The sequence below is a fragment of the Neltuma alba genome, unplaced genomic scaffold (genome assembly GCF_004799145.2).
Source record: "Neltuma alba isolate B1F8T4 unplaced genomic scaffold, ASM479914v2 tig00005040_pilon, whole genome shotgun sequence".
Lineage (NCBI taxonomy): Eukaryota > Viridiplantae > Streptophyta > Magnoliopsida > Fabales > Fabaceae > Neltuma > Neltuma alba.
The window spans coordinates 66489-91058 of NW_021633955.1; the positions used below are offsets into that span (position 1 = coordinate 66489).

At 31.9% G+C, this 24570-nt stretch overlaps 3 protein-coding genes across 3 annotated transcripts; 1 reads left to right on the top strand and 2 right to left on the bottom strand.

Moving 5' to 3' along the window:
• The first annotated feature begins 6224 nt into the window (after positions 1-6224).
• Positions 6225-8002, top strand: LOC114746521 (inorganic pyrophosphatase 2-like). The gene is made up of 4 exons (XM_028934739.1): positions 6225-6410; positions 6519-6640; positions 6727-6928; positions 7167-8002. The coding sequence occupies exons 1-4, from the start codon at positions 6273-6275 to the stop codon at positions 7557-7559; spliced, it is 855 nt and encodes a 284-aa protein (XP_028790572.1). The 5' UTR covers positions 6225-6272; the 3' UTR covers positions 7560-8002.
• Positions 8003-13135: 5133 nt separating this feature from the next.
• On the bottom strand, positions 13136-19702 carry LOC114746519 (ABC transporter C family member 8-like). The gene is made up of 13 exons (XM_028934737.1): positions 19678-19702; positions 19270-19436; positions 18455-19101; positions 17488-18415; positions 16761-17081; positions 15960-16667; positions 15671-15835; positions 15286-15580; positions 14973-15187; positions 14562-14867; positions 14374-14437; positions 13801-14040; positions 13136-13257 (listed from the first exon to the last, which is right to left on the bottom strand). The coding sequence occupies exons 1-13, from the start codon at positions 19700-19702 to the stop codon at positions 13136-13138; spliced, it is 4203 nt and encodes a 1400-aa protein (XP_028790570.1).
• A 1695-nt stretch (positions 19703-21397) lies between these two features.
• LOC114746520 (ABC transporter C family member 8-like) lies at positions 21398-24567 on the bottom strand (the record flags this gene model as incomplete). The annotated part of the gene is given in 9 exon segments (XM_028934738.1): positions 21398-21648; positions 21896-22135; positions 22538-22601; positions 22723-23028; positions 23117-23331; positions 23437-23731; positions 23819-23983; positions 24108-24131; positions 24133-24567. Coding segments are annotated over 9 exon segments (1851 nt in total), but the record flags the coding sequence as incomplete, so codon positions are not given.
• Positions 24568-24570: the final 3 nt, after the last annotated feature.

The following is a 24570-nucleotide window of genomic DNA, read 5'->3' on the forward strand; positions in this document are numbered from 1 at the left end:
GGTTTCTTAAAAATTTCTGTTGATGCCACACACACTTGATTGGTGGTTTAGATCAATGTTTCTTCCTACATTTTTGGACTAGACGATATGATCTCACTTGCTTATGCCTTTCCTTATTATATCCTGCAAACTGTCAACTAGACTAATATTCAAGTTTACTGGAGTAGCTTTAAGTTTGTTTTTGTTTGGTTTTCTACTTTTTAGCCTCCTTCTCAAGCTTTGCTGACGTCTTTTATTTGAGGAAAAGGTAACTAATTTAAATATAGGCCATTAATTTTTACAAACCTCAAATATTTTAAGGATGGGATAACGTTGATCCATGATGACTGAATAATTAATTTTTCATGGATAATAATAATCAGTGTGATGCACAATTACACATATCATTTTCTTTCTTTATCTCATTAATTATTATCTAATTTGGATCTTTCTAAAGAGTGTCAAGTAAAAATGACCCATGAGTTTCCCCAATGTTACTCTCTGCAACGATCCAAAATTCTTAATGTCAGACATTTTCGTAATTATGAAAATAGAAAATGCAAAACCCTGTGTAATAATTTTTGCAATCTTCTCATTATTAGATTATGAAATTTTAATGACGTAATTGGACGTGAATCCTGTACACTTATTTAGGATAAGTTAGAAATTTATTAATAAGAAGGATCTAATCAATTTTATACATAGAGAGAGTACCATTACTCTACAAAATGCTTTATAAAATTTTAATAATGTAATTTGACGTGTGTACACATAAGTGGGTTTAGACTTTTGTCATTAATAAATTTTTTAATGATATTTTTTTCCAATTTTTCTCGAAAAGGGATAATAAGAGTAAAAAATTATTTCCTAAATAAGATGCATTTTTTCTTTCCTGCTAGTAATTTTTGAAGAATCGATTGTAGTATTTAAATAAAGGATATTTGTGCCATTCCAAACTTTTGATGGTAAACTGAAAATAAAATTCATTAGTTTTTACCACCTACAGCCTTCACACGCCTTCTTCATGTAAAAAATTATAGAAACATTTCTTCCTCTCACCTTTGTTTTTTTAAAGAAAAATTTGAAAAATGGCTTTATCTTCTGGTATATCCCAACCGTTTTCCTCTTTTACCCCTCAATATCCCGCGCATTTTTCCCTCGTATCCTCCACCCCAACCGTACTCTATCCGATGGTTGTAATTCATCTTGTGAAATGCGCATTTGCATTTTATTATTCTTAATTATTGATTAATGATTAATTAATAGCAATTATTGTGATTATTTTGTGAAAATCACAACAAATTTGTGAAAAACATTAGAGGGTAGAATCAGGGAGGACCCAAAAATCAATATCAGAAAAGGGAATGAAGAAGAGGATGGGATACGTTGGAGATGAGAGTGGGGATTACTGTCTATATATATAAGCGAGTTTTACACATATTTCTTTAACATGTAAATAAATTAATTTTGTTAATTTTTATAAACCACTAATTCTAGTCGTTAATATAAAAGTTAGTTGACTAATTTGAGTAGATTAAAATAGTTTTTTAAATTAGTTATTTGTAATAAATATATATTATTATTTTTCTAAAATACTCTGTGTATTAGTTAGAACAACTATTTGATGGAACCTTTAACATGTGCAACTATTATAAGAACCATTTTTAAAAAATAGATAAATATGAGAGACAAAGTGGATTGGAATCTTATATATAAAACCAAATTAAATATAAAACTAGTTTTTATATGTAATCAAACTTTTATGTTTAATTAAGACAAGGAGCCAGCATAAGAAATTTCCCCCACTGTCCAATCAAACTAAAGCCATAAATATATGAATTTGGAAAAAATAAAACTGCAAAGGACCTTCACTGCTCAAAGCTCAGAGATTTTGAGACCATTTTGCTTCACCTGATTCCCACAATAATTTCTGAGATCCAAAGCTCTTCCTCTCAACACTTGGTTCCACCAAGCCCTTCACTCTTGATCCTCTTTCACTATTAACGATAATTTTGGATAACGGAAAGTTTAGGTCAAATTTTATTGATCTGTGTAAAAAAATAATTAAAGTAATTAAAGGAGACAGTGGAATAATGTTTTAGATGTGTTCAAAATTTAAATATTGTTGGCAAAAAAAAGTTCAAATATTGATATTTATTTTTTTTTGACCGGAAAATATTGATATTTATTTACTTTCTTGATAAGCACAAATTGCACAGGTTTTTTTTTTTATTAGAGGCAATTCTGAGTAATAAATATAAGCTATTTTTCAATCTGAACAAACGTGATATTTTAGTTGGCAATACAAATGGCATTAGGAAAGGGTTTGTGGGTTACGATATTATTGGCCCGTGGACATAAAGTCCAATCTCATTTCACGAGCCCTCCTTTCTGTGTAACCCTCCCGTTGAGGCTTAAAGCCCTTTTGGCATCCGAAAAAAGGAATTTCTTTTTACTTCCTTTCCGCTTAATATTTCTATCATTGGATTAACTTTCAATGATTGAGATTCAAAACTAAGTAAAAATATTATTATAATATTAGATGTAATAAAAATTTACAATTTCCAAACCATTCACATCAAATTTTATTACTATAAATTTATCTACCTATTTTTTATTATTTAAAATTTGATATTATAATAACATTTTTACGTAATAAACCTTAGCCGTTGAAATTTGATCTAATGGTAAAAATATTAAGTGGAGGAAAAATGGAGAGAAAAGTTGGTGAAGACATTCCTCTCCTTGCAAGGTATAGTAGTCGCAACACATACTTTTAAAGAGAAAATTATATCTAAAATTTCATATCTTAAAAATTCAAGGATAAAAGATTATATAAAAATCATGATAAATTTTTATAGAAAAGTTATTAGCAAATTTTAATCACTTTTAGAAAACCATTCCTAATTTCTAAAAAGTTGTTACTATTTATTTGGAACTTGTACTTTTAAAAAAATTATAGAAAGTTTGGTAAAATTTGATAATAACTTCTTTAAAAAAAATTAATCTTTATTTTTATTTTTATTTTTATTTTTTAGGTGATTTGATATCCTTTCAATTTTTGTTAAGTAAAAGCTTATAGCAACAACAATCATAATGCCATGAACAATGCACATTGTGCTGAGAAGGGAGCAGCATTTTAGCAAATAGAACATTTATATAAAATTCTTTTAAAGCAATTCTTGTTAAATGCAACTGCTTAGTATTTGATTCAGCAGGTAGACCTATGGTGTTCACTAATTTAGACCGAAATTCAAACAGATTTGTGGTTATTCTCTCTCTTTTTTGAAAAAAAATATTATTTTTATTTGAAAATTTATTATTAGTCGAATCAAACTTCTAAATTTTAAAACCACTAATTTTTAATTTTTGCCATACTAAGAACATTCAATTCTTTATTTTTTTTGAAAAAGAAATTGATTCAAAATTCTGGAGAAAAATTCCAGTGTGTGGTTGAGTCACGAAAGAATGACAATTGGGCTTCAAAAAATTAATTTAATGGCAATTAGGGAAGAATAATTGCAGTTATTCTCTACAAAATTATAAATAAGAGAAAATTAATTATAAATAATGACGTTTACACTTAGCTGTCGCTAAATTAATCTTTTGGCGCATCTTTCTTAGAATCAAAGGTTTAACTAGAAGCCAAGCTTTGACTTAGATTAATGAAAAACATCACACTTGGAAAAATATTTTCTTTCACAAAAAACAAATAAAAAAATCCGTGAACTCTAATTAATTAATTAATTGTCTTGAATCTTCAGTCCAATAGTACTAGTATTGTGATAGATGCCAACAAAATAACTTTTAGACAATAATATATAGTTTTAAACTCAACAAAAAAAATTTAATATAACCTATGTGAACAATAATTTTTTTTTAATGATTTTCAATCCTTGTGAAAACTTAATATAGACTAACCTTTTAATAGTTAAAAGGTCACCGTCTTCAGCAAAAAATAGTACACCAGATGGAATGCTACTATCTTGGAGTATAATTTTATTCAAAATGAAACAACATATTTATTAAAGCTAATCAACTTTTGAGTCCTTACAATTGGGGTGAAATAATCAATAATGGCAGATCAGAAAATGTATAACTCATGTGAAGGAAAGTTTTTTTTTTTAAAAAAATAACGAATATAATACATATATATTTATATTTTTAATATTTTTTAAAAAATAATAAAAATTTATAAAAATTTTAATTTTCATTATGTGTATAATTTTTAATTAGAAAGCTTGCTAAAATTCGGAAGGGCAGATTCCTCCTCGTGCTCACTTTATAAGTTCATTTTCAAAGGTCATTCTTTTAACCCAACCCTGGCTTGAGGGGCCAGATGAGAACAGGGAAGAATATTCTTATTCAGGTCAAGCCTCATTAAACGAGTTACCAGACATTTTTTTTTTTGGTAGCATCCAAACTATTGAAACATGAGGAAATTTCCGAATTTATGCAAATTATTAGAAAAAATGATAATAAAATACCTTAAAAATTGTTGAATAACAAATTAGTAACTACTAGAAAAATGTGTTGTGATTTTCTTTTTAAGTGTAGTTAATTATTATTTAAGTCTTTTCTGTAAATAAAACTAATTTAAAATTTTGAAATTTAAAAGGCATTTTTTAGGACATTTCCAAATTATTATTGCCCCAAATATTCTCTCATTTTTATCAGCAATTTCTCAAAACCTTCTTTGCCACTAACTTTTTTTTTTTTTCAAGAATTACAAACATGCCCAAAATAAAAAAATTAGTTGTCATTGCAAGAGTCTATAATCTTTTTTTTTTAAAAAATTGGGACTTGTATTTAATTATTCTTCTTCTTGTTTTTTTCTTCTTCTGAAAAACAGCTTCCCCTTTGCATTAGCCTCCGCTATCTCCTCCCTTTTTATTGTCACTTTAATCTCTCCCCAGCTATTTTCATAAAAGAAGGGTTGGATTAAAGACTTTCTGATAATCAAAATTTATTGTCACTTTATTCACAAAACAATTAGGGACACAAAATGGAAAAGAAATTATGAATGAAATGAAAAGGAAAAATGATTCAATGATAATTGGTTTTGCGGAATCGAGAGATAAAAATAAAGCACAAAAGTAGAATAAAGATAAAAAGATATCCCTAATTGTTTTTTGAATAAAAGGCAAAATGATACTTCTCTAATTTTAAATATAAGACTCATTTTATAGTATAATTTATATTATAAAATAAGTTTCATATTTAGGACTGGAATAGTATTAAAAAGAAATAACAAATCTATGAGGTTCCAATAAATTGGGGGAAAATAAAGCATCTCTAAACCTATTAAAGTAACTAATATCTTTTACCCTATATGAGAAAGAAGCCAAAAAAAAAAAAAACTTAGAAAGAAACTAATATCTTTGGGACAGATACTCCTAAATTTAATATCATGGCAGTATCATGATTATATTGTAAACAATAATATTCTTTGCTCTTAATATCTTGTAAACAGTAAAAAAGATTCAAAAGAATAATTTTAACAATTTATTGCTGCACTCCTCTGTTATATCAAGAAAGGCATAGGCCTTTTTTAGAAGCCTATTTCTTTGGTAGAAACTAAAAGGATATGAAGCATACCAAACAAAATATGACAAATGTTTGGGAAAATTATTGCATGATTTTAAAGAAAAATGAAATTGTCAAAAGTTTCATACTAATAAATGAATAACAAGTTTTAGTATAAAAAAAGTACAATAACATTTACACTACTCATTTATCAAATTTTTTTAATGATTATATATATTTTTTAGATCTCATAAAAAATTTGCTGTAAATGTTTCTAAAAGAAAATTCATTTGGAATGAATAACCAAACGGTGAAGTTTTGAGGTTTGATCATGCTCATGTAGCTTCAGTTTTTTCATCAGCAATTTTTTCATCATGATTAGTTAGATATGCTCATTCTTTTACATATTTATAATTTTTGACCAATTTTTTTAATTTACACAATTTAGTTATTTATATGTTTTGAAAAGGGCCAAAGCATTAGTTAAGAGAAACAAATAAAGAGAAAAGAGAGAAAAACAAAGACTAGCTTATTCATATTCTCACTAAGTATTGACCATAAAATAAATAAATAAATAACTCACTAAGCTTGTAAATTGTAATATTCCCCGGAATCTAGGAGACCCCACTTCTATCATTTTTACGTGCAAGCCTTCATGATTTTTCTCTATAAATACCATGACCTGATCCCAATCATTCCCTCACACAGCAGCATTTAGCTGATAATATATTTTCTTTATCACAGAATCAATTTCTGTGCAGTCGAAAATGGCGGGGATTGTGGTGATTTTTGACTTTGATTCTACAATAATTGAGTGTGATAGTGATAACTGGGTGCTTGATCATTTTGGTTTAACTGAAAAGTTCTATCAACTTCTTCAAAACACGCCTTGGAATCCCCTTATGGTTTTATTCTTCTTCTTCTTCTCTTTGTTCCTTTTCTTTTCCATTGTTTCCTGGTTGCTCTGTTTTCTGGAATGATTCTGAGTTCTCATTTGTTCTGAAACCTTTCAGGATCAGACGATGAAGGAGCTCCATTCGCAAGGGAAGCCCATGGAAGAAATTGTGCACATTTTGAAACGAACTCCAATTCATCCTCACATTGTTCCTGCAATTGAGGCAGCTTATTCTCTGGGGTACGTACTCTGTTTTCTCTGTTTCATCATTTTCTTTCATTCTTTTTCCGGCATGTAAACAAACACTTGTGTTCTGTGTTCTGCAGATGTGATCTGAAGATTGTTAGTGATGCAAATATCTTCTTCATTAAGACAATTCTGAAGCATCATGGGGTGTTGGATCGTTTCTCAGAGATAATTGCAAACCCCAGCTTTGTTGATGAAGAAGACAGACTCAGGATTTTTCCTTACCATGATTATCATAAATCTTCTCATGGATGCAACCTTTGTCCTCCAAATATGTGCAAGGTAATTTCATTTCCTTCAGATAGACACTACATCTTAACTCCAAACCTTAAAGATATTACTGTGACCTTGGAGTCCTGTGGCATGAAAGATTCTATGTGAATGTAAAGTTGTGATTTGATTCACTTGTAATCTCAACACATTATTGCTTGCTCTTGTAAATAAAAGAAAAACATTGAAGACATTGAGTTATGCGTTCTTTATATATATATATATATATATATATATATATCTTCTTTAGGGGAAGATCATAGAAAGGATCCAGAAGTGTGTTGCAGCAGAAGGGAGTAAGAAATTCATATATCTTGGAGATGGAAGCGGAGATTTTTGCCCAAGCTTGAAGCTGAAAGACACTGATAGCTTAATGCCCAGGAAGAACTTTGCATTGTGTGACCTGGTTTCCAAGAACTGCAACAGAATAAAAGCAGAGGTGCATGGTTGGATCGATGGGGAAGAGCTCAGGCAAGTCCTGCTCCGTATAATCAACACTCATCATCAAGAAGCAAACAAAAGCAGTACTGAGGACTCGACTCCAATCATGGCCGTTGATTGCAAGATGGTGGGTCCCACTCCCATGGATGCTCCTAAGAACCTGCCTCAAGCCATCCCAGTTCCTCCATTAACTAGCAGCTGAGAAGATGGGATATACAAATATATATATATATATATATATAATTTTGAAGCAAAAATTAGTAGCTTTCCAACGATCCATTTCTAACGGTCCTTCTGCTTCTGCAAAATTCTGCAGAATATTAAAGCTATATATGTTCTATGAATCTGGGGGATAAATAATGTAATAATGAATAAAAGCATGCAATTTGCTGTGCAAGTTGGGTAAGTCAAGCAACCTTAATGTCCTATTAGGGTGTCTTGACGAGAAAGTTAGTTAGTAACGTTAGCTTGAATCCTGTGGACATGGTCCAATGGTGATGAATGGTTCTTGAAATGTTTGTACGAGGTCCTAGGTTTTAACATGTTCGTTTTGTAGTTCGGAAACTAGGCATGTGTGATTAGAAACAGTCAAGAATAACTGTCCAGTGTGATTGTTTATAATAAAACAAAATTATTTTCTCGTTATGCTCCTCTGGTCTTTAATATAAGACCCATTTAACTAATTTGATTAGATTAAAGAAGTTAGGTAAGTTAGTTAATTATAAGAAAAATGACACAATTTTCCTAAAACACCATAATTATCTTTCTTAATACCCCCTCTATCTTCTACTTGATTATGGTTGAGGGAGTATCCATAGGGATAATTTAGAGAAAATTGATAAATATGATAAATAGGTATTATATTTAGGACCAAAACTAACTCAACAATTGAATCTTATATTAAGGACCGGATGAGTAGTATTTAAGTAAACGCACAAGAAAGTTCATTTTTTTTCCTCCTCTGAAATATTATTCTACCATATGTTATTTCCGTTTTAAGCGAATGGGACCATATAGAGAGTTGCTTAATGAAAGTTTTTAGCTATTTGGAATAATCCTTCGAGGACACTTTAAGGGCATTGTAATGAACACATAACCTTTCAATTTTCAACTTACGTTGTTTTGTACGAATAAAAGACACTTTAACTAAATTATCTCATGTTTAATTAACATGCAACACATTTCATTATAATGATATGATAGAAAATATATATATAATCATATACTTTGCCTAATCCCTAATATATCAACTAATGAAGGGTTACATTTTATCTTAAATATGTAACCTCAATCCACGTGGACTTTATCATATTTATCATTTTATTCTCAAATTAATTTACCTGACTTATAGGCTAATATATAATATAATATTATAACAGGATATTTTAGAAAAACTTGTGTTACATAATTAATTAATTTATTTAACTTCTTTAATATGTAATCTGTTCAAATTGTCTAACTATCTCCTCAGTAAAAGAATGGAGGGGAGTATTATATAATCCTAAGGGAGAAAGTGGCATCTGCTTTAGTATTTTGCAAATATAATCAAATAACTAAAGTGTCTTTATACCAGATTTTTTAAGAAAAAGTTATCAAATTTGTCATTGTCAGTAAATTATTTGTTATTGTTTGTTCAACATTTTTCCTTGTCAGTTCATAACTCATTAATAAATAACTTGCCATTGCTAACATATTTCTTGTTATTTGCTTTTTAACACTTGTTATTGGTAATTCACAACTTGTTAATAAACTTTTTCATATAAGGATGTTTTTGTTATTTAACTATATTTATAAAATATCAGATTATATATTATTTTCTCTCTTAGAATTTTGACCTCTTAAATGTCTGAATTAGAATATTGTAATTTTTAACTTTTTTAGAAAAAGAGTGACAAAATAATATGAACATGATTGAGGCTAGCTAATTTATGTTTTGTATACTTTTTTTTTTTAGCGAAAATGACTCGACTTTGGTAACGCTAACGTACAGCACTGCGTAGGGGGGAAAAGCGAGGGGGGCTTTAATTCAATGATTCGCGAAAAAGGGGGCCTTATCTCAATCAGATCATATTTTTTGGCCAAAAAATTTCAATCAGATATCGTATTTATTTCCACATTCATGCATGTGTCAGCTTCAAGCCTTCAGCTATATATAATTAGAAATAGAAAAATCTAGTAAAAGGAAGTAAGATTCGAACAGGATTACTTTCAATAAGAGATATCTGTGTCTAAAAAAAAAAGAAATTCAAACCTAGATTTTTTCTTGCCTTTAATTATAGTACCCATTTACCACCCTAAAAAATTAAGCAAGGACACAGAGACAGCGTAGAAGATTATGCTCTCTAGGATCAAGATTTTTGCAATGTTGCGCGTGTGTGTGTGTGTGTGTGGGGTAATTTGCACATTCGCAAGATTTCTCATTATTTAAGTAAGTGATTAAGATTTAATTTCTAATTCTTCTATCTGTAAAGTACCTAATTAGGAGAGATATGCCATTTACCTTTGGTTCAAGGACAAAATAAATTTTTAGAATGGTGTTCCCAGATTTACAACACCATTCCTTCTTTGTGGTGGTATGAAATTAAATACTCTCTCTGATTTTAAATATAAAACTTAATTAACTAATGAAGATTTTAAAAAAATTTATTGAGTTGGTTACTTATTATTATATTATTATAGTGTGAAAAATGTGTATCAATTTTCTAAAAATATATCTCTTTTAATCAGGATATCAAATACAGGAAATAAATAAAATAAATTTCTCTTTTCTTCATATGCCAACGTGTTACATACTCAGAGAAAAGTTTACCTTTATAGGTTGAAGAATATATAAAGTGAAACTCTATGAAGAGTATTCCCATATTTAGAACACCACTCCTTGGTTTTTGTGATGGCGTGAAATTTATTGACAATGAAATGATGTACGGAAAGAATTCGAGCGAACCAAATAAATAAATTTATTTTCGTCCAAAAAAATGAATTTATTTTCATTTAGAGTCAAAGATATAGCAAAATTGTAATTTAGGTCCTTTGTTCCTTGCGTAATTTAGTTGCAGGATTTTATAATCACTTTCTGAAATTTAACCCTAAAATGTGAAAATTGCAAACTTGTATTCCAAATTTTAACATGTAAAATTTAAAACTTGTTTAGATAATAAATTTAGATGCAAATATTTTGTGATTACTTTTCAAAACTACTAAAACGTCATACTTTTTCTGTTCTAAATATAAGAATTAAATAATTAAGTTGATTATATGTAGGAAATATTTGTTGATTTTTTAAAATACCACTTTAATCATTTGCATTGAAAACTAACCTTTTATATAAATCCAATCCTCTTAATAAATACAATTAATAGGGATAATTTGAAAAATAAGATAGATTAGAGTTTTATATTTATCACAAAAACAAATTCTTTCACTAGTTCCTCTATTTAAAACCACGAGAATAATTTGCAACTTATGTTTTAAATTTAACATTGAAAAACCTGTCAAGCCAATAAGTTTTGGTGCGGAGATATTTGAAGATCTTAAAAACTTGTTTAGCCAATTAAGTTAAGTAACTTCATTAGGGGAAGGATCATTAACTCAATTCCACAGATTCATTTGATTCTTAAAGAACCAAAAAAGGTCATGAACATTTGCAATTTGACAATGTCTTGGTCTCAAGTTAAAATCAAATTCATCATCCATTGGTCCTAATTATCATTCCTTTAAATTTCTTGAATTATCTGTCATTTTCCCTTTGCTTTCCCAGCAGAAAAGGACATCCAATTCAGTTGGCATTGTTGTTAAAAGCAGAAGCAAATTTAATTTGGAAAAGCCTTTGTAACTAGTGAGAGTGTCATGCACTATAAACCCACTTTTAACTATTTTTAATATATATATAGATATCATTATACACATTTTTCACCAAATTGTGGTTGCCCTTTGTTGTTTAGTACTCTCTTATGTGCTTTTCCTTTTTCTGACGTACAATCCACTTGCTTTAAATATTGCAATCATCAAAGTCCATCCACACAGATTTATATATATCTCTGGTCAAAAGATTTTTCTTCCAAAGATTGCCAGAATTGATTAATTATTAAATTAATTATATTATATTAGTGATGTTCGCTTTATTAGTGATCCAATGACAAGTTCTTTTTATATGCATTATCAAGTAGCTATATACATTTTATGTACCATTTCAAAAATAGACATGACCTCTTGCCACAACCACCATAGGTGGGGATGAAAATAGGACTAGAAATTTGATGAGGTATCAATATATGTCAATATCTCATAATGAATTGGGATACTTTATTTCTTCTTCTTTTTTTTCCCCAGATAAAAACTTTTTAAGGCCGGATTAAATTGAGTTAAAAATTCAGAAAATTTTAGTTGCCTATTATGCTCTCATGATTTTTATCCTAAAATACAAAGTTTGAACGATTATTAGTTTCACACTTCAAAATCTTCATGGACACGTCTCAATATTGGGTTTTTTTTTTTTTGGGGTCATCTTTCATTTAGAAAGGAGAAAAGAAGAAAGAGGGGGTAAGGGAAAAAAAGAACAAAAGGAGATGATGTTTTTAAAATAATGATATAATGGTTAATTATATCTCTTTTTGTCTTTCAATTTGATTATAATTTTTAATGAAATTAATTTGCAGGTCCCTATGATTTCACCTAATTTTTAATAAGGTCATTGTAGGCCTTTTCTTGTTATCAAGTCCTTATATAGTTTTATCTGATTTTTAATGAAGTTTTTGTAGTTTTTTATTTTATTTTATCACTTCCATATCATTTGACCTAACTTTTAATCACGTCTCTGTGGTCTTTAAAATGGATTTATAATCTATAAGGATTTGACTAAAAAGTTATAAGGACATGTTAAAAAGAAAACAAATTACAAAAACTTAATTAAAAATTAGTTTACACTATAGTAACCTACATATTAATTTTTCCTAATTTTTCTGATCTTTCACAATATTTCACAAAACTAGAAAAAAATTAAAATTTTGATCCTGAAAGTTTTACTTAGTTTGTAAATTGCTCTGTATATTTTAAAGATATTTCTGAAAGGGGGCAAGTAGAGAAAGTATTTTCAAACAAGTCGCGCCTATATTATTCTAAAAATTTTGAACTATCCTTAATATTAAAAAATATGCCTCGTCTCTTACACTTCCGTATTAAGATAAATTTTATTGCCCAATAAAATCCAATGCTAACTTTTACGGGAAAAAACTGTGCTAATTCAATATTTTTTAAATATGTATTGATAAATTATAATATCAATATATTGATTCTTTAAAAAAATTTGTTAGTATAAGGAATAGTATCGATATTGTTAAAATAATATAATTACTTCTAAAATCAAATCAATACTGAAAATGAAAATAAACTAACTTCAGCTTCCCTCCCCTCGCCCTCTAAACCAAACAAAATATTATTAAAATTTTAAAATATAAGTTGAGGTTTAAAAAATAGTGAGATGTACATTCTTTAAAAAATTATAATGTAAGCTTTGATTATTATGTTATAATCTAACCACTGACTATTGTTAAGCCTGTTGGCAACAAAAAAAAAAAGATGTTAATCCACAATAAAAATGCAAAAGAGGCTAAACTACTCTTTTGCAATACAAAAAGCAGAAGATGAAGAAAAGAAGGCAAGGGAGGAAAATAAATGTACAAACATGCAATTTTACAGAAGTAATATATACGTAACTTATTTTGTGCTGCTAATTAATGTTCTTTGCCAATCCTCAGTGTTATTATTTGCAGATGATGCCTGTTAATGATTTGGGATTTGGGAGAAGTTCTTGCAGCAGCTGAACCAATACTCAGCAACAAGTTTAGAGAAAGAAGAGTTTGTCTCCATTAGCTTTGAAGGCTCATCATATTCCATCACTTTCCCTACATTCACACGAACACAAGACATAACAGTTTATTTTCTTCTTCTATTTCTTATCATATGAGAACTCTAAAACAGACCAAGCTATTTGTTGTCTATTTGTCTCATCATCCCAACAGATAAAATTGTTTATTATTCCTCTTGTCTTAAATATAGGATTTAATTAGGGAGTCAGTTTTGGTTCTAAACGTAAGACCTTAATCCATTTTATCTCTCATATTTATAATTTACTTCCAAAGTAATTGATAGAACTTATAAACTAATATATAATCTAATGCCATATAAGAGCATCTTAGGGAGAACAAGTCACATTTGTCAAGATTAAGTAGTTTATTTAGTTTTTTTTAATTTGCTCAAATCAACTTAATTCACTATCCTCTTAAAGTGAACACAGGACAGATACACTTAGAGATACCAACATCTTGGGACCTGAAGACATGCTGGAGCCAATTGACTATGTCACAAAGTAAAGTAGCAGGCATCTGTAAAACATTCTTAGAAAAGCTTAGTATATGAAAATCAAGAGAAACAACTGACTCACATACCATAAGAGAGAACCATAATCATATCACTGTCTATAACAGTTGGAACTCTGTGAGCCACAGTTATAACTGTGCATCCTGCAAACTCTTGTCTGATAACTCGTTGCAAAATGGTATCAGTGGCAGAATCAATGGAGGCAGTGGCCTCATCAAGAACAAGAATTCTATTTCGCTTGAGAAGTACTCTTCCAAGACAAAAAAGTTGGCGCTGTCCCAAACTCCAATTTTCTCCTTCATCACTCACTGTTGAAATTTTCAGAATGATGGTTATTCAGTTACATTTGCATCTCACAACTTAATTTGAAATTTTGTAACACGAAAATATAGCTCCAATTGCTTAAATATGGTTTAAGTCACAAATAAAAATAGTATAAACTTTCCAGGTGCAATGTTATCTATTACGTGAGCTTCTAAGATCAACCTCGCATTTTTACTTAGCAAACTAAAATTTTAAAAGTTGAATCAGTTATTTGCAATTATTCTTACAAGCCATTTTAGTAACTACTCAAGAGTTGCTTCTATATCTATATCCATATGTATCAGATTGCAAGCATCAAGTTTCAGGATCAAACTCACCAGAAGAGTCCAGTAGATTGGGTAGATTGATGACTGTTGCCTTGAGCTGGCATTTCTCTAAAGCCTGTAATAATGATCATATAGTAAACATCAAATCTGAACTCAGAATAAATCTAATGTCGAACATAATGAGATTTAATTAGTTATATGTTTTTCCACTGTAGAGGTAATTCACTGATTCATTCTACCTTCCATATTTCATCGTCAGAGTAGAGGCCTAGAGGATCCAAGTTGGTTCTAATGCTACCCTTAAAAAGAGTGGGTTCTTGAGGAATAATGCTCAGCTTCATTCTCAAATCCTTCAAACCCATTGGTAATATCCTGATCCCATCTATACGAATATCACCTCTTGCAGGATCAACCAAGCGAAACAAAGCACTTACAAGTGTACTTTTCCCACTTCCAGTCCTCCCTACAATTCCCACTCTACTCCCTTCTGTAAACGTACAGGTAATTCCCTTAAGGACTAATGGAGCATTTGGGCGATACCTTATCTGAATTCAAAATATTGAAAAGAACAATGATCAGATTCCAACTCATACATTTAAATATGAAAAAGGGAACAAGTCTTTAAAATGATGTATAATTTGTTTAGTTACCTCAAGATTTTGGAGCTCAATCCTACCCTTGGAGGGCCATGAAAGTGGAGGTTTTCTGTCCTCCACAATTTCAGGAGGCTCTTCTGGTATGTGAATAAACTGTTTAATTCTTTCAACGGAAACAACATAATTTGATAAATTGCAGAACCAAGTACTAAGAAAAATTTGGCATCCTGTCAATGACAAAGCATATGATAGAGAAAGTCCTGCAAGGCCTGCACACGATAAATATTAAGAATTATTAGCATATTAACAACCTTATAAACAAGAGCTTTAAGATGGAATATACATTAATTTCTCATAATACTGTTACCTGGGGGTACAAGCCCCTTTGGAAGTAGAACTAGCAATAAAGCTGCTGTGAATAGTGTCAAATTCTGAAGTACTTCAATCCTTAAAATCAACCATTCTGCGGCCACAATAGAATGAAAGAATAGTTTTGCATCTGTGTCCACAAGCTTGAGGTAATTTTGGAAAAATCTGTTTGCCATGTTGAAAGCTCTCACAGTCACCACTCCTAATGATGTCTCGTCGGTGAAATTCATAACCGGAGCTTTGGTTGTTCCATTGATTCTCATTAGTTCCCTAGAAGAGGCTTGATAATAGCCCTTTGAACCGAAAGAGATGTAATAATCAGCCTCATTATAACAGTGGCAAAATAAGAAATCAAAAAAAAGAAGATGAGGGAATGGATAAACCTGAATGTATTTAGAGGCTATCAAGGCGGGAACTGCAACAATAAGTACTTGCCACGTGACTGAAACAATTATCCCAATTATTGTCAGAAGTTCTATTGCCCCAGCTGCTACAAAGGTGAGTGCATAAGGTAAATCGAAGTCCAATATACTCAAATCTGATGAAGCCTGCAAGTGAGAAAGATTTCACATTCATTTGTAGAATGATTAACTAAATTTAATGTTTTTCCATGAATAATGCGAATTTATATAAATTAATTAGCCAACATAGTTGGAGATGAAGTCATCTTACTCGGGTCAAAATTCTTCCTACTGGGGTTGAGTCAAAAAAGAGCATAGGGGCCTTGAAGATAGCATTATTGAAACTAGAGAAGAAAGAAGCAGAAGCTTTTAATCCAAGATGTGCACACATGATAGATCTTATGCACACAAAACTAACGCTTATAAGTGAAACTATTGCGTAAACCCCAATCAAGATGCCATTAGTTACTTTTGGCACTTCAGTGGCTAGAGCAAGCCAAAAAGTTGATGCTGCTTGTAAACCAATAAAAGCCACCTGTGCTACAATGATCAAACCCAGAAGCAATGATCCATTGGAGAGATAAATATAATCCCAAAATGGCTTCCAGCCAACATCACCAATCTCCTTTTCTTCTTCCTGTGTAAGTTGTAATCCGTGTTGACCTTTCATTGAAACCTGCTCAGTCTTATGATCTTCAGGGAGATGAAATCCATGAGACTCCAATGGCTGAAGAACATTTATCACATCTTCAAACTCCCCTGGGATCTCATTGTTTTGATCTGCCCCTGATATTGCTTCTCTATGGGCATTTACAAGTTGTTCAAGGGCTGTCCCTTCTGTCAGAAGATCTTCATAACATCCTGATTGAGTAACTACTCCACCCTCCATGACGAGAATTTTATCAACTTGTGAGAGAAACTCCACTTGATGAGTCACTAGAATTACAGTTTTCTTCTTCAGAGCATTCAAGACACAATCCTGTAATTACATGAAAGAAACTAAGACTAATATACTAAAAGGAGGCCCAGAGTTTTATCATAATTGTAAGAATCTGAAAAAATTTCTTGTTACATTGAATAGAATAGCAGCAGTATGCGCATCCACTGCACTGAAAGGGTCGTCTAATAGATAAACATCAGCATCATTATATACCGCACGAGCCAGTTGAATCCTTTGCTTTTGTCCTCCACTCAAGTTGGTCCCTCGCTGACCTATTTCTGTAAGATCACCGTGGCTAAAGGCATTGATATCCTTATCCAAGGCACATACTTTTATGGCATTCTCATATCTGGTTTCATCCATCGGTTTGCCGAAGAGTATATTATGGCGAACTGTCCCACTTTGGATCCAAGATTTTTGAGAAACATAGGCTATACTTCCACCCACCTTAACCTGCTTTTAGTTATCATTTAAAAAGGAAAAAAAAAACTGGTAAACATCTTTTATTTAATCATCCATGTTATGTGGACTTTGGGAGTGTCATACTCCTAAATGCTAGTACATGAGTTATCTGATGAAAATCTGAAATTAATTAATAGCGTTCAAAAGGTAAGGCTTCAAAATTCAAACCCTAGCATTTGAGATTGGTATGTCCAATAATCATATGAGCCATGCAATAAAACTAATTATAAAATGGGAAATGAAAGAATATGGTACTATAATTATAAACTTCATCAAAAACCAAAAGGTAGGACACAAAGAAGAAAGCATACATGTTGCAACTTGGAATGCATCCAAGAATTTAATAATTTGATGATGATGATGATGATGAAGGTAAAATGAATAATTCTCAACTCACAGTTCCTGAAATTTTGGGTATCTCGCCAAGTATTGCATATATGAAGGATGATTTTCCAGCTCCAATTGGTCCACAAATTGCAATTTTCTGTCCCCATTCGATTTTTACATTCAAATCTCTCAAAGTTGGATACATCGACTCCAAATCCCAACTGAAGTTACCTGCTTGCATTTCCACGCTATTAACTGAATTTTGCATTAAGTTTCTTCCAGTGACATCATCACTAAGCTCATCATCAAGCAAAAAGGCATTGAGACGATCGAACGAGACCATAACTTGGATTATAACAGAAAGAGCCTCTGGAATAATTCTAACAGGATCACCCATGCTCCTCAAAGTAGCAAGAATAGTGAATATGGTTCCAGCATTTAAAGGGGCACTTTCCAAAAGAGCGCATCCAAGGAAGATTACAGAGGAAACAATCAATGGAGACATCCAATAGATAAATGATCCATGAGCTTTTATGAACTGAGCCTTAGCCAGCCACTTGAACTCTTTGGACCGTAGGGTTTCTACCGAGGTCTTGAACTTCTCCTCCCAAGATTGCAACTTTATGATTTTCATATTATTTAAGATCTCTGAAGTTGACCTTAGACGTTCATCCTGTGCAACCATAAATTCTGACAGACACCTTTGGATGATCTTTGCAATGGGCATGTTAAGAAACCCACAGATCAAAATGGGGACTAAACCAGGAAGAGCACCAAGACCAACAACACCAAATAGAACCCCAATAGATAGAAGAAGCTGTACTACTGAAGTCCATGTAGTGTGAAACCACCATGGAAATTCTCCCATTCTATATGCATCAACTCCTATGTAATTCACAATCTCCCCAGTTGAGTGTCTTCTTCTGGCTGCATTTGAAAGCTTCAACTGCTTGTTATATATTGCCACCATTAGAGCTGATCTCATTCTCATTCCTGACCTTCTCGATCGAAAAAACCAGTGCCTTTGAGGCAAAGACTCAGTGACCTTGCATATAATCAGACAACCCAGTATGGCAAGACCCTCTTTTAGATTTTCCTCTTCACTATTTGCATAGTTAACAAAAGCATAGAGCACCAAAGGAGAAACTACCACAGAAATTGTCCTAAGCAATGCCAGGATTCCTATGAGAAAGTTCTCTTTCATGTAAACTCTTAATATGGACCACATAACCAAGTTTTTAGTACTGTTGTTTTTGCTTCTATCCCTCAAAAGGGAATCCCATACATGAGAAAAATTTTGGTAGGCTAAAGAAGCTTCATCTTCAGACACAAGAGACGGGATGTCTTGCAGATCCAATGGCTTTGAATAGCCCAATTTCAGTAAGGAATTAATCCACGAGAAAGTCAATTTGCTGAGGAAATTGGCACGTGCAAGTTTTGATTCTTTATTTTCATCCTTTTGAGATAAAAGAGGCTGTGACATAGTATTATTTTGACTGCTTTGAGGTGCAAAATAGAGGCTTCGGAAGGCACAGAAAACAAGTGAAAAATGCACAGGCCATTGAACCATATCAAGTATTTGAATGTTATGCCCTTTGAACAGAACCTCAATATTGAGAGCTGAAACAAGTGTGCATGAAGAGGCCCACCAAACAAGGTTTAGAACTTGTAAACATTTAGATCTCTGAACAAGTAAAGAAACTGATAGAGAAATCCAGACTAGTCCTCTGAAAAAATAAATTAACCACCTCAGCTTCCTAAAGTCTTCAGATTCGGCAATAAGACACCACAGACCATTACCGAAATATGCAATGCTTATGAGAGCACAACAGACTGAGACTACCGAACAAACCCATCCTTTTCTGTGGCTGTCACTTGCATTGTTTTTTCTGATAAAATTGCAAAGCAAGGATATGTAAAAGGCACAGAGAAAGAGAAGATTCACGGTGTCTATGATGCTCCTTTGAGTGCAAAAGGAAGTGAAATCAAAATCTCTGAGACTTATCCATGAGAAACCCCCTGCACATCCAATCAAAAGAGTGTGTTATCATTTTGTACAAGGTGAGAAGGCTTGTTGTTGCCGCTTTGTCTTTTCTTGACATACATCAAACACATTACAGACATAACTCTCTTCAAGAATGTCATAGCGTGAAAAGAAGCGAAAACCCATCGAACATTTTTAGAAGTAATTAGTTATTTAGTACCTTCCATAGTCTGAATTTATATAAAAGCAAAAAAGAATTAGCAAAGTGTAACATACCTGTTGGACCTGCTAAGTTGGCCATTTTTGGAGTTTCAAAGGTTTGATGTTTTTGCAGCTCTTAGGCTTCAATGATGGAGTCACAGAAGCACTTGCCTCTAGTGCCTTAAAAACTTCCAGTCACGTTTGCAGCCCGTCATCATTCCTGTTGATGCCACACTTGATTGGTGGATAAACCAGAGGCAGAAACGAATTTGACCTTTGGCTTTTACATTTATCTTTGGTTTAAATCAATGTTCACTCTTTTTATATATAATGATACAATGTTTTTATTGTGAAGGTGGAATGAGAGATGAGCTAACTGTGGTATTCAGCTGCATTTGTTATGAGGACAACATGCTTTTGTCTTTTGTATTTTCGATCCAATTTGGATTTTCTTTTGTGTTCATTACAACGTGACCCCTTTTTAGCCAAATTTTTGGACCGGAAGATCTCATTTGCTGATGCCTTTCCTTATTATATCCTCCATCCAATGTTAAATGTACAGCCTAGTTAACTAATTCATAAAGATTAAGAAAATTTATTAAGTGAGCTACAATTGCATGAAAAACATGTGTTATTTAAATACCCCGAAGAGAGAGAGAGGGAGTATAAAACGTAGGAGAGAGAAATAAGAAAAAGTGAAAAACTATGAAATTAATGAGAGTAATCTATGAAAAAAATATTAAATGAAGGAGATAAATAATATTAATGTCCTATATTTAAGACCAAAACAAATCTTTTAATTAAGAAAGAATTAACATCTTTCTACCTTAGCTACAATTACACATAAAGCTAATCATGAAATTGTTTTTGAGGAAAATGTACTATTTAATTATAGAAATTAATTTTTATAAACTTCAAATATTTTAAGGATGAGATAGGAATTTTTAAAATATGTAGAAATTTTTAAAATATCGAAACCTATTACAAAAGTTTATCCATGATTACTAAATAATTAATTTTTTGTTAATATAATAATAATAAATAATTAGCATGATACACAATTACATATATAATTTTCTTTCTTTTTCTCATTAATTATTGTCTAATTTGGATCTTTCTAAAGAGTGTCAAGTAAAAATGACCCATGAGTTTCACTAATCATACTTGTACTCTCTTTGCAAAGCTCTGCTATGCAGACGATCCAAAATTCTTAATGTCACCCATTTTCTTAATTAAAAAAATTGGAAAATCGAAAACGCTATGTAATAATTTTTGCAAGCTTCTCATTGTTAGATTATATTTAATGATTTATTTATTAAATGCATTTGGCCGTAATGGCCTCTCCACGTCACACCTAATACAAATTGATAAGCATAGACAATCTGAATTAAACTTTAAACACGGATTAAAGTCGCCTAATTAGGCCGTAAACATCGTTTAATTTACATAACGACATGGAATCCTAGTCATCTGACAAAAACTCCAGCACTATCGAAGACAGAGATGGCATTATTTATTTACTTTGAATTTCCTTTTCAATTTTTGGATGCACACAGTTATTTTCATGTTTATTGATGTATAGTAGCTCGTTTTGGAATCTTTTAATCATTAACCTTATATATTAATTTAAAATTTCACGCTAGGAATCTTTTCGTGTTTACTGATTATTATATATAGTATTTTCACTTCTTTAACTGATGTTGCATTAGCCCAAAAAAAAAAAAAAGAAGGGGAAAAAAAGAATAAAATGTAGAGTGAAAACCAAATGTCATTAAGTCAATTAAAAATGACGTGATTTCTGGAAAATGAAGGATCTTTTAATTATACTTTTGAAAAATGTTTATTTAATTTATTATGTTCATCAACTTAGATCCCCTTAATTGATTAAAGAGATCAGTTGCATATGTATATACACACATATACAAGAGACTCGTATATTTTAGGAGCGGTTCTGGTTGCGGCTGGACCAATACTCAGCAACAAGTTTAGAGAAAGAAGAGTTTGTCTCCATAAGCTTTGAAGGCTCATCATATTCCACCACTTTCCCTGCATTCATGCAAATAGCAAATTCAAAAAATGAAAAAAAAAAAAATGTTAGGCCAAAAAAAATTTCAGACGAAAATAGGAAGTGATAGTATCTGAATTTTCTTGGGAGAACAAGAAACTTAGAAGTAAAAGAAGATATTGGCCAGTCTGTAAGAGATAACCAGTTGCTTCTCTTTAATTCACTTGTTAAATCATGTTGATATATCCTAAAGTTAAAAAGGAGGAGGAAGAAGAAGATTAAACATACCAGAAGAGAGGACCATAACCATATCACTGTCTGTTACAGTTGGGACTCGATGGGCTATAGTTATAACTGTGCACCCTGCAAATTCTTGTCTAATAACTTGCTGCAGGATGGCATCTGTGGTAGAATCAATGGAAGCAGTGGCTTCATCAAGAACAAGAATCTTATTTCGCTTCAGAAGTACTCTTCCTAGGCATAAGAGCTGACGTTGTCCTACACTCCAATTTTCACCTTCATCATTCACTGTCAAAATTTTCATATTACATCAGTTTAGTCATTGCATCTCAAATCTTTGTTAGATTTGACAAGGACAAAATATAGCTTTGAATGCTAGCACCAATTAGAGTTATTACATATAAAAATAATCGTTTGAGATAAAGTAGTATCTAAGCCTCCAGATCTAAGACACCCTGAGTTCGAACTATTTCTGCGAATATAAAGACAGTAGGTATATTCTTAGTTAACATTTTAAGGTGAAAAAGCTTTTGTTTGAGAAAGTTAAAAATATTAATAAAACCAATCAAAAGTCTTCACATAACATTTGAGCTACGTTACTGAGCATGGTACTTAGTAATCTGCTCAGAGTTGTTTCCATATATAGATACACGTCAGATTCCAAGCGTCAAGTTCTTGAATCAAACTCACCAGAAGAGTCCAATTGATTGGGTAGCCTGCTGATTGTTGACTTGAGCTGGCATTTCTCTAAAGCCTGTGAACAAATACAGTAGACATGAAACAAGAACTTGCTGTGAAGCTCATGTGGAACATAATCGGATTATATATATAGTATGTATTCTTTAAACTGTAAAGGCAATTCCTTAAATCTTTACCTCCCAGATTTCTTCGTCAGAGTAGAGGCCAAGAGGATCCAAGTTGGTTCTAATGCTACCCCTAAAAAGAGTGGGTTCTTGAGGAATAATGCTCAGCTTCATCCTCAAATCCTTCAACCCCATTGGTAATATGCTGATCCCATCTATAAGAATATCACCTCTTGCAGGATCAACCAATCGAAACAAAGCACTTACTAGTGTACTTTTCCCACTCCCAGTCCTCCCTACAATTCCCACTCTACTCCCTTCTTTGAATGCGCAAGTGATTCCCTTAAGGACTAATGGAGCATTTGGACGATACCTTATCTGAAATCAATAACGTAGTGACATACTCATTTATCTACATTATAAAAAGAGATGGTCTTTGAAAAAACATATGATCAGTTTCTGTTACCTCAAGGTTTTGAAGCTCAATCCTACCATTGGAAGGCCATGAAGGTGGAGGTTTTCTGTTCTCCACAACTGCAGGTGGGTCTTCTGGTATGTGAATGAACTGTTTGATTCTTTCAACGGAAACAATATAATTTGATAAGTTGCAGAACCAACGACTCATAAAAGTTACGCATATTGTCAATGACAAAGCATATGATAGAGAGAGTCCTGCAAGGCCTGCACCCAAAATACATGTCAAGAATTATTAGTATATTTACAATAAAATAAAATAAAATAAATGCTTAAAAAGAAAGATAAATTAATTTCTCATAAAACTGTTACCTGGGTGCATAAGTCCCTTTGGAAGTAGAACAAGCAGCAAAGCTGCCGTGAAGAGTGTCAAGTTCTGAAGTATTTCAATCCTTAAAATTAACCATTCTGTGGCCACATTAGAATGAAAGAATAGTTTTGCATCTGTGTCCACAAGCTTGAGGTAATTTTGGTAAAATCTATCTGCCATGTTGAAAGCTCTCACAGTCACCACTCCTAATGATGTCTCCGCGGTGAAATTCATAACCGGAGCTTTGGTGGTTCCATTGATTCTCATTAGTTCCCTAGCAGAGGCTTGGTAATAGCCCTTTCAACCAAAAATGTCGTTATAAGCTTCATTTTAACAGAGGCAGAATATGAAATCAACAAAAAGAAAACGAGGGAATGGACAAACCTGAATGTATTTGGAAGTTATTAAGGCGGGAACTGCAACAATAAGTACTTGCCACGTGACTGAAACCATTATTGCAATTATTGTCAGAAGTTCTATTGCACCACCTGCTGAAAAGGTGAGTCCATAAGGTATATCAAAGTCTAACGTACTCAAATCTGACGAAGCCTGCAAGAGAGGAAGATTTCACATTCATTTCTACAATGATTAGCTAAATTTAATGTTTATCAATGAATAGAAGGAAATTATATAAGTTAATTAACCAATATAGTTGGAAATAAAGTCATCTCACTCGGGTCAAAATTCTTCCTACTGGGGGTTGAGTCAAAGAACAGCATAGGAGCCTTGAAGATAGCATTATTGAAACCAGAGAAGAAACAAGCAGAAGCTTTTAATCCAAGGTGGGCCCCCATGATAGATCTTAGCCACACAAAGCCAACACTTAGAAGTGAGATTAATGTGTAAACCCCAATCAAGATGCCATTTGTTACTTTTGGTACTTCAATGGCCAGAGCAAGCCAAAAGGTTGATGCTGCTTGCAAACCAATAAAAGCCACCTGTGCTAAAATGATCAGAGACATAAGCAATGATCCTTTGGAGAGATAAAGATAATCCAAGAATGGCTTCCACCCAACATCTCCAATCTCCTTTTCTTCTTCTCGCGTAAGTTGTAACACTTGATCTTTGCTAGAAACCTGCTCATTCTTATGATCCTTAGAGAGATCAAATCCACGAGACTCCAGTGGCTGAAGAAC